This window comes from Suricata suricatta, chromosome 1 (genome assembly GCF_006229205.1).
Source record: "Suricata suricatta isolate VVHF042 chromosome 1, meerkat_22Aug2017_6uvM2_HiC, whole genome shotgun sequence".
Classification (NCBI taxonomy): domain Eukaryota; kingdom Metazoa; phylum Chordata; class Mammalia; order Carnivora; family Herpestidae; genus Suricata; species Suricata suricatta.
This window is the reverse complement of record NC_043700.1, coordinates 108,428,212-108,439,285: the sequence shown is the minus strand read 5'-3', so window position 1 is coordinate 108,439,285 and position 11,074 is coordinate 108,428,212. Positions and strand designations below refer to the sequence as shown.

At 43.6% G+C, this 11,074-nt stretch overlaps 1 protein-coding gene across 1 annotated transcript in view; it reads left to right on the top strand.

Moving 5' to 3' along the window:
* Nucleotides 1-1,107: 1,107 nt before the first annotated feature.
* The window catches only part of HADH (hydroxyacyl-CoA dehydrogenase), a 43,184-nt gene continuing 33,217 nt past the window's right edge, over nucleotides 1,108-11,074 (top strand). Inside the window, exon 1 of the mRNA XM_029942189.1 lies at nucleotides 1,108-1,356. Coding sequence (XP_029798049.1) covers nucleotides 1,225-1,356 — 132 coding nt within the window. The 5' untranslated portion in view covers nucleotides 1,108-1,224. The remainder of the gene's footprint in view (nucleotides 1,357-11,074) is intronic.

Here is an 11,074-nt window from a genome sequence, read left to right as displayed (position 1 = left end):
ACCATTTCTTTTGATAGATAAAGACACAGGAGCCCAGGAAGAGCACTGTGCTGATCATACCTTACAGAATGACAGAGCCAGGACTCCTAACTCTCACTGCTGTGCTCCTTTCTTTACATCACACTTTTAGATAATACAAACAGCGTCAGATAATAAAACATGGCAGTGGTTATTCTTTCTTCCCAGAGGAAAACAAATTACATATCTGTAGATGTAGCATACTCGGGCACTGTTTTACATTACACACCTTTTAATTTAGAAGTATTTGTTGTGACAGCACTAATTAACATGTTTGACTTTGCCTTAAACACAACTTACAAATGAGAGCAAAAAGTTAAAATCCACCTCAAGAATCATCCATGCATCCTCCTAACCTACCATCCTTGCTTCGCTTCTAACCACACCTAAGTCCTCTCTGTTTCCCCCTGGCGATATTTTCTTATGTTTCTGCCTTTGCACGTGCTGCTTCCTGTGCATAGACTTATCTCTCTTCATAAATTGACTTGTTCTTCAAGTTACTAGGTTTCTCTGTGTAATCTTTGTTTTCCATGTCTAGTCTCATAAGCTTCTGCATTTGCTACATTCTAGCTCGCAATGGACTTAAGTTATTTGGATGTAACACTGTCTCCTTAACCAGCAGTGATCCTAATATTGTCCCAAGCCTAATAGAGCGCTGAGCAAGAGCACTTCTCCCATATTTTAAAAAATATTTTTAAATGTTTTTATTTATTTTTGAAAGAGAGAGAGCGCTCTGGGGAGGGGCAAAAGGAGAGGAGGACAGAGGATCTAAAGCAGGCTCTGTGCTCACAGCAGAGAGGATTTAGCACGGCAAGTACTTCATCTAAAGAGTTGATCGTATCTTTTATGAGTGCAGGCCTGGTGGACTCCGGATCTCACCCTCTACGCGCGAGCCCACTCGCCCCCTCGGGCGCTGACCCCGTTGTGACCACGCCCCCCCGCTAGTAGGTGCGGCCCACGTGGGCCCGGAAGCCACTCTCGGACTTTCAATCCCGCCAGCCCGCCAATGGGCGGGGCGCGCTTCGAGTCTCCGCCTCGCCGTCAGTGACGTCACTGAACGCGAGGGCGCGTGGCGCGCGCTGCGGAGGGGCGGCCTAGGTCTCCGCCCCACCCCCAGAGGTCAATTCGCTGCTAGTCACTGCGCGGCGGAAAAGTTCTGTGGGTTTCTGTAGTCTCTGTTGCCTCCTTTGCTTTCATCTCTGCAGCATGGCTTTCGTAACCCGGCAGTTCGTGCGCTCTGTGTCCTCCTCATCCACTGCCTCCGCCTCGGCGAAGAAAATCATCATCAAGCACGTGACGGTTATCGGCGGGGGGCTAATGGGCGCCGGCATCGCCCAGGTGAGCCTCCGGGTGGGCAGCGTACCCGCTGGATTTGCCGCGCACGGTCCGTGCAGGCGCTGGCCGGCGGAGGGCCGGCGTCCCCGGGATACCGGGGAAATTCCACCCCGCCCCTCACCGGTGTAGTTGAAAAGTCTCGGCCTGAGTCTCCATTCCCCCGATGACCAGTGTTCTTAGACCGAGCCTTCATTTCCTCGTCTCTAAATAAATTCCAGGCCCCCCTAGGGCCGGATGAAAGCTCTGTGGAAAGTGTTTCTGAAATGCACTTTGGAAGCGGGCTATGCAGAGAAGATAGTATTATTTGTATGTGCACAATATTAAGGAATAACATGCGTGCTCGCTGTTCGGCTTAGACCTCATTTGCTCCCAGAGACCTGGACTGCGATCAGTTTTTATTTTAGCAGTATTTATAATTTTGCAGTCTTTGTCAGAGCTGATTCCTGCTCCCTTAAATGATCCCTCGTCGCATCCCTGCCATGTGTTTACCTTTGCTTGTGGGTTACAGAGAATGATCATAGTAATCATTTTGGTAACACTTTGTAAAGTTACGTAGTTGGAACTTGTGAGGCCCTAGGACTTTCCCAACTGCAACGCGTTGGCGCGGCAACTTTGACCGACTTACACTTCGGGCAGAGAACTGAGCGGTTTATTTAGGCTCTAGGGCGAATGGGAGAGGGAGATAGAGCGACTGAGGGCCCAGGAGGAGTGTCTAATCTCATTGTCCATCTTCAGGACTCTGCCCTGTTCCAGCTGAGTTGTAATACGGGGTCAGTTGTGCAATTGATTACCTGGATACTGTGATACTTGCATTTTATTTATTTAATTTTAGCCGTTACATTCCAGCTCATATTGGAGAACTGTGATTTTCTTAGCTGATTTTGTTCCTAGCATTTCAGCCCTTTGCAACTTATTGTTAAAGGGAGAGGCAGTTGTCAAATTTTTCTTAAGGGAGAACTCCAGTACAGTGGCTACAGTCATGAAAGTTTAATGTTTTTGTGTCTGTTTGCAACCAAGTTCACACTTCTATGCTTGCTTTAAAAAATTTTTTTTGTTATTATTAACTATGTATTTTAATTCTCCCCTGCAGAATTTTTGCAGCATATTGATTACATTTTCTCCTAAAATCAGTATTTTATTGTTTTTATTCCTCCAACTCCCTACAGTCTCATTTCTTTCTTCTGAGATCATGTTTTGTGGACATGCATTTGTCCTTTTTGTTGTGTGGATCCCTGGCTCCTAGGTTATGGTGTTTGTGTAGTCTATGTTAGATGTGAGGAGGAGAAAGCCCCTTTAACCTAAAAGTTCCACTCACTGTATACTATATGATACTCAAGAGTTTAGCTTGAACGCATGCATTCTCCATGCTCCACCTAAATCTCTCAAGGCTGTGAGAGAGAGATTTGTTGTGGGCCAGTGTTAAAATAATGTTCTGGTTTAAAAACACTTAAACAACATCTTGGTGAGAAGATATTAGGGTCTTAAGCCTCCAATAACAATATCGGAAATGGGTCCAGAAACTGTTCTGGACAGTACCTGGAAGACAGTAAGTGGAAGAGGATTAGAAACTATGTACAAAGCATCACCTCGGTCTTTGTACAGAATTGTTCAGTTTTTGGAATGCTGCATCTGTTATTAGATACCATGGGGGGGAAATGGTGTTATGTTGCATGAAAAGGCACAGAGGTAGCACCTCGAAATATGGGTATGGTAATGGAGCATTCGTTTGAGAAAGGAGGGGGAGACATGACTTCTGCGGCCGCGCCAAAGCCTTGAGTGGTTGTCGCAGGGAGTGCCTTTTCAAAGTTAAGAGGGGGGAAATGTTATTCACCCCACTGGTTGGAAACATAATGTGAAATTGTCATTCCAAAAGTTGATAAAGACCCAAAGTCCAAGTAGTGGACATTCATAGGGAATGTAGTTCCATTCTTACATAACAAGGTTTAACAGAGCCTCAGCCACTTCAGGGGACAGCTCTAATCCTATGGAAGGAGCCATGCTTTCCCGGGAAACATCTCTGGGTCCACCGTCAGCCAGTTGGCAGGTTTCACCGAACTGTTTTTGCATTCTGCGCTACACAGCATGTAGTTCTAGGCAGTAGCACCTCATTTTTTATGCTCCTTGACCTATGTTTTTTTGATATAGGGTAAGCATATTTTGCTTATTGAGTGCCACCAGTAAATTAGTTGATGTGTTTGAATATAGATTGGCTCCAGTTCAGTGTGGGGAATTGGATGGCTTGTATGCTCACTGTCATAACGTGGGAAAGTTACTTAACCTCCAGCCTCAGTTTACTTATCTCTAAAGCAGGACTAATACTCGTACTGGGAGGAGTATGGAGAGGATTGAATGAATTAGTACATGTCAGGCACTCAGCACAGTGTCTGGCACCGAATAAGAGCTCACAAACTATTAGCTCCCTTCATCGTAGTAATCCTTGTCCATTTGTCCTTCCCTCCACACACCCACTCACAACTCTGATCACTGCTGCTGGGGTAGGCCTGTAATATGTAGAAATTGGAGAAATTGGTCCTGATTCTGTTCCGACCTGCCTAATCTTGAAGACAAAAGCCAGTTGATACTGGGGTTGGTTGGTTTGTGGACCTCTAAACATAGCAAGGTTTAACTTTTTATCCTCTCTCCACCCATTGTAAATCCTCAGTGGAGTCTTGAAGACACTGGCCCAAACTAGCATCTAAGCATTGGTGTTCACTCTCCTGAACTCTTTCTGAAGTAGTTTCAGTTTTACTCAAGGTGTAGTTCTGTTTACAGTTTTAATTTTTTGTAAAATTTATTATTTTGCCACATGTTCCACTTGATGATGGGTAGGATAAAAAATTTTTAATAGATTTTGTGGGAGCCTCACACGTTTCTCAAGCAACATAGCAGTTTCAAACAAGTGTGGTTTGTGCTTCATTGCATTTGATCAGAGCACAGGCCATTTGTACATTTGTATGCTCCAAGAGTATCTACTTTGCCTGTCATTTTTTTGTTTGTTTTAAATAAAAAAAATCCCTTAGACTGCAGGTTAATATTTAGTAAGGTTAACTTGTTTTGTGTGTTTGTCCATTACAGACTTCTGACATGGTTCTGATTACTAATTTATCTTTAGCTGGACACTTAGGCCGGGAAAGAAGCTTATAGCATTAAATGACCCTTGAATGAGGGACCGGTTGTTCTTTGTTCTATAAAGGGGGGGAGAAAAGAAAGAAGGTTACTAGCTGTGCATTTCTTCAATTGACAGAATGAATCCTTGCTTCGTTCATTGCCTTTTTTTTTTTCTTTTTATCTGAGGAGCCCAGAGAGGGCTCATAGCTTTCATTAAGTTACTGGAGGGGAGCCAGTGGGCTCGCTGGAAATGGCCTTTGCAGAAGCTGGATTTCCTCAGGGCTCCTGGTACAAGCTTCCGTTTAGTGTACTCTACTTCTTTGAGGAAATGAGAAGGCTTGGAAAGGTGTTGGGGCCTGATTGTTCTCACCTTTTTGTTGTTGTTGTTGTTGTTCCTCTTATAAAGCAAAAAGTGCACATTTCTTCTGGGGAGGGCTACTTAGACTATTAACAAAAAGTTGGGGTAGGGTGGGGAGAACATTCTAAGCTACAGATGGACGTTTCCCCAGCACCTCTGTTACTTTGTGATGCTTGACAAGGACTCGGGTTGATCTGCAAGCTTTTTCCTCCCCAGCTGCTGAATTTGTTCATCCATCTCTCTGCCCTCAACCCTGAATTTTCTGACACTGAATAGAAGAGTGGTCATAGTTGCTTTGTACTATTTAACTTTATTTTCTTGTGTTACAGTGAGTATGTCTCTGTTGAACTTTGCTTGAAACGAGTGCAGTGGCCTGGGAAAAGTTTCAGGATCACAGGAGACTGGCACAGTCACCTGGCTGGAAGCTGTCTTTTAGAGTGGACTTTATGGAGGGAATATTTTTATTCCAGGTGTTAACTTCCTCCTTAAGGGTTTGGGATGCATTTGTCACGAAGTTCTTGGATCAGCCTCACTGATCAAGCCCCTTGCTTGAGTTTCAAATAGCCTTTCCTCCCACTTCTGTCTTTTTTCCCTAGCTGCCTTAGGCACTCCCCTCACTGCCTTGCTCTTCTGGGACCACAGGGAGATCATACTGCTGCTCTCTATCCTGTCTCGGTGGGTTATACTAACAATCCAGTAGTTTCTGGTGAGTGGTGGCCTGACACTTGAAAGTGAGCAGAGATTGAGGTGCCTACCAGAGCTCGGAGGCCAGCCCTACCTGTCCGTGCTGTAGGAACTTTGGGCGACACTCACTTAACCCTCTCTGTTTCCGTATCTGTGAACAAGGATACTTGCCTCATAGCACTGTGGAGCTAAATGAGCAAAGTGCTTAAGAGACTTGCTAGCATGTTCAATGGTAACTGCTCAGTAAATTTCAGTTGCTTTCATGGAGATTTGTCAGATCAGTCTGCCGATGATTTCTTTACTTCTGGATTCTTTTAACTTGAAGATGTTCGATCCCTGAAGCCGTGATAACCATAGTTCTGCCTGCACCACTGGCCGCTGTCTTGTGGAGAGAAGTGTGGCCTGCACGGGGAAGGGGATCCTTTGTGGGTATCTGCAGTCTAGGGATGCCGGCTTCATCTCTTCTTAGCTCCAGACTCAAAGAATCACTCACTGCTGATCTCTGTCTGGGTGCTCTGATGCCACCTTTCTGCAAAGAGAGACTCAAACTCACTTGGGAAAACTTAATTATTCGTCATTTACCCTCCCTTTTCCACCCTCCAGCTTTCTCTTCAACTTTCCTCCCTCTGTCATCACCATTGTTCCTCAAGCCACATACATCTGAAGATGGGATCGTGCTGGGAGCTCTTCTGTGCTGCAAAAGGCTTTGAGGCTCTCCTCTCTGAAGAGTGTTCTTTCCCCTGCTCTCCCCTTTGTAATTCCTGGACCAGCCATTTATACCTGAATTGTGAGAGCCTCTTAATTGGTCTTTTTCAGCAAAAGCCCACTCATTCTAGCAAATATTGCCATTCTAGTCTTCCTAGAGAGCGCTTTGGATTTGCAACTGTCTCCTGTACGCAGAAAGTGCTCTTCACGGCTACATCCTGGAGGGATGCTTATATATAAGGGAAGAGTTGGTTGGTGCTATTGACATGTCCATTTATCCCTTCTCCTTCCCAGAATTGGTGGGAGATGGGAGGAGAGAGTCCTGGGAGAGGACTTACTTTCTCTGCATTAGCAAATCTAGATGCTTATTGAATTTTCAAAAACATTTCTGTATTTGACAGAGTTCTCATCTGAAAATGGAGGCACATATCTTGGGAGTTTTAGAAGTACTTTTTGAAGTAAAAAAAAAATCTAAGTCGATAAAAAGAAGCCAGCCAATGAATTAAACTGTTTTCGGAAGAAACCAGCTGGTTACTGTGGCAGTGGTGGCTGAAAGCCTCAACAGAGTGCCTGTTTTGATTGTTGAAGTTAGTGAAGGCAATTCACGCTCCTGGCAGAGTTCACGGTATTACACAATCGGAGATAATCATAAACCCAGAATTGCCAGCTCTGAGGGGAGCATCAGATTTATGACTTTTCCCTCCATGGATTAAATCAAGAGCTCAAGGGCAGGCTCGGATGCAAAGGAACAGCAGCCTCTGGGGTGCAGTCAGCATCATGAGCACTATGCAGTACACTTATTCTGGGAATTGGAAGGCAGGCAGAATAGTTTTCTGAGAGTGTAATGTTGGTGAAACACAGCCCTCCTGCAGTGCAGGGGCTCGTGGGACAGCTCACTCTACCAGTTGCCGTATTTTCCCTCAAATTTACCATTCAAGTTAGGCTTCAGAGAACCCGCTTCAACTCTGCTGATATGTCTGCAAAAATAGATAAATCCAGTGTGCTCCTGCTTGGCATGTGTACTTGGCCCTGTGGCTGGAGTACTCCGAGGCTTTGACAAGTGTGCCGTTCACCTGGCCTATTTTTATAGCTCTGAAGCACCCTTGTCTAAAAATATTTCTCTCTGGCTAAGCCTGCCTTCCACCAAGGCTAGGGAAGTCATGGGGCAGAAGACATAGCCTTCAAATATGTTTTTCTTCCCCTTACAGATTGTCCTCAAGGTCTTACAGTGGGTAGGCACTGTAATGTAGAACAAGAGTTCTCAACGGGTTGATTCAGTCTATGGTCGTGGAAGTTAAAGTGCCAGGAACAGCCCTCCCTACTGTAAAAGTAACAGATGTCTATGGGAGGAGGGAAAAAAAGACCTTCTTTTTGTGTTCCATTTCTCCACTACCGTCTCCTCATAGAGTTGGGAATAATTTGGGTGGTACTGTTGCATAATTCAAGAAGAACGAGTACGGTTTCGAGCCCTCAGTAATGTAATTATTTTCACGTTGTGAGGGGGGCCTACATGGATGAAAAGAACCCTGGACCTTCAGGAGATCTAATCGCATCTTGGTTTTCCTACCAGTCATATATGTCTGGTCAGTAATTCCTGGGGGCCCAGCTGCCTGGTGGGATCTAGGTGTTTAGTGGACGAGACACATGTATTTTGTCAGGGGCCTGCAGTAGGGAAGTAGGGAAGACTGCTCTGAAACAGAGGGTCATAACATAACAGTGTGGGGGGCGCGGTGGTAAGGGTGTGCAGGGGTATTACAGGAAGACAGGAGGGATGCCTAGGCCGGGGCCAAGAAGATTGGGGTGTAAGATCTGGAAGTGACCTTACTTAGTGTCTGTGATTCTCAGTACTTAGTGTGTGTGATACTCAGGCTTAGTGAGGGGAGGTTGGGAAGAAGGTGTGGACAGAGCCAAGGCCAGGAGGTGAGACCCAAGTAGATGTGGAGGCTGTTGTGGGCCTTGTGGTGGTGGGGAAGTGTCAGGCCTCAGCATCGTGTCTGGAGAGGAGGTGAGACTCCATCCTGGAGGGCTTTGTGTGCTGTGTGTAGGAACTTAAGTTTTATTCCTTAGTCCCTGGGAGCCATTGAAGAGTTTGATGGAGTAAGTATTATAGACAGAAGTACCTTTTACAGAATTACATTTTAGATAGCATGCTACTGCCTGTATATGACCTTAAGTGAATAATTTTTCTGTTTTAATTGTTTCTTTTCTCAGTAAAATGAAAGTGTTGTGTTAGATTAGATAAAAGGGTTTTTTAAAAATTGTGGTGAAGTATGTATAACATAAAAATTATCATTTTAGTCACTTTTAAATGTAGATAATCCTCACTTTCCAAGAGTTTGTGTTATGGTACTTTGCTTTTATAAAAGATCTATATTAGTACCTGTTTTTGGTAACTGAAAGAAATCCATAGGGGATTTTTGCTTTTATGGAAAAAGGCAAAAAGCGAAAATTGTGTTCAGCATTTATTTGGTATCGAGCCACTATGGAGGCAGTGCACACCCCGAGCAGCCCTTCCCTGGGAACACTCAGCATCAAGCCACTAAGGCTTTGAACAGTGTCTGCGCACATTTGTGCTTTCTCTGGGTTTATTTTGTGTCCTAAGGTATGAGAAACGCCTAAGAGAAGTTATTTTTGGGGTGTGAGACTGCTCAAAAATTTTCCATTTTATTTAATGGTAATTGCTTCTTTTATTTATGCCATTTTGCTTCAGGAAAGATTTCATGGGAGTGCTCTCCTTCCAGGCAGTAGGGGAGACCTGTATGTGTTCAGTGGCATTTAAGTGTCTGTACATTGTTGTGAAAGCATCATATGTCACTAGAACTCTGCATCTTGCCAAATTGAAATTCTGTACCCATTACAGATAACCCCCCTCCCCGCCCAGGCCCCTGGAAGCCACCATTCTCCTTTCTATCTCTATGAATTTGACTGTTCTAGTACATCATCTCAGTGGAATCAGTATTCTTCCTTTTGTGACTAGCTTATTTCACTTATAACACTTATAGTGTTATATCTAGAAGGTTCATCCATGTTGTACCATGTGTCAGAGTTTCCTTCCTTTTTAAGGAATAATAGTCTATTGGAATATTTTCAGTGGAATCATGTAATACCACATTTCCTCTATCCATTTATCCACCTTGAGACACTTGAGTTGCTTCTACTTTTTGTCGCTGTGAATAATGCTGCTGTGAATATGTGTATACACAGGACTAACAAGGACTAAATTATTAAGAGTCCTTTCACTTCTTTTGGGTATATACCTAGAAGTAGAATTGCTGGATAATATGTAATTATTTTTAATTTTTTGAGGAATTGCCATAATGCACCATTTTACATTCTTAGCAGCAGTGTGCAAAGGTGCCAATTTCTCCACATCTTGGCCAATAACTTCTTTTGTTTTTTGCTTTTATACTAGCCATCAGAATGGAGTGAATAGATCCCTTCCCTGACTTCTGTTTTATATATTGCTCTTCTGTATGCACGAAGAAGGATTTTATGGCTAAAAGAGTTTGAAAGTCACCACACTAATCATATTTAGGTTACCTTTCTGCTCTAAAAATCAGTGGTCTTGGTTATCTGTAGCTAATAAATCTGAACCCTAATGCTTTTCTGATCTTTCATCTTGCAGTAGTTGAGAAGCTAAGGTGCCTCAGTTTCCCCAGAGATAGAGAAGAAATCTGCATTGGAGGGAGTGAGCGTGTGTCTGTGGCCCTCCTTGACCTGGCTCACAAGTGTGCCCCTCTCAGATGGTCACAAATACAGGGTTTGCATGCCTCTAGCCTGCCTGTCGTCCCTTGGATAAAAGGTACAGGACACAGTCACAGGCGGGAGGAAATCAAGTGTAAGTTCATTTTTGAAATCACAGGGTGCTCGTATATACTGCACAGTAATTGCCCTTCAGTTCCCCTTTTGCCTGGCGTCTTAAGCCACCAGTGCCAGAAAACAGTCTGCTTGCCAAAATAACAGAGACTTGGAGCAGTTTTTTTTGCTAGGTAACTGACCAAAAGACTGGTTATTAGCTCTTTTTGTTGTTGTAATGTAATTTTTTGTAATTCTAAAATAACTTGAAGGTCATGTAAAATTTGTTGTAGTTTCTAGTTGTAGTCATGACTTTTTTTCTTGTTTAAGTCTTTATTGAATTCCACTTAGTTAACATACAGTTTAGTATTAGTTTCAGGTGCAGAATTTAGTGCTTAATCACATATAGCACATAGTGCTCATCACAAGTGCCCTCCTCAATGCCCATCACCCATTTAGCCCATCCCCCTCTCCCCTCCTTCAGTAACTCAGTTTGTTCTGTATAGTTAAGAGTCTTTTTCCTGGTTTGCCTCTCTTTCTCGCACCCTCCATGTCCATCTATTTTGTTTCTTAAATTCCATATATGAGTGAAGTCATATGGTATTTGTCTTTCTCTGACTTATTTCATTTAGCATAATACTCTCTAGCTCTGTCCATGTCATTGCAAGTGGAAAGATTTCATTCCTTTTTTTTTTTAATGGCTGAGTAATGTTCCATTGTATATATATACACCACAACTTCTTTATCCATTCTTCAGTCAGTGGACATTTGGGCTCTTTCTATAATTTGGCCATTGTTGGTAATGCTGCTATAAACATCAGGGTGCAGATATCCTTTTGGGTCAGTATTTTTGTATCCTTTGGGTAAATGCCTAGTAGTGCAATTGCAGGATCATAGGGTAGCTCTGTTTTTAATTGTTTGAGGAACCTCCATACTGTTTTCCAGAGTGGTTGCAGCAAGATGCATTCCTAACAACAGCAGAAGAGGGTTCCCCTTCTCCACATCCTTGCCAACACCTGTTGTTTCCTGTGTTGTTAATTTTAGCCACATTATAGTCATGACTTCTTGAGA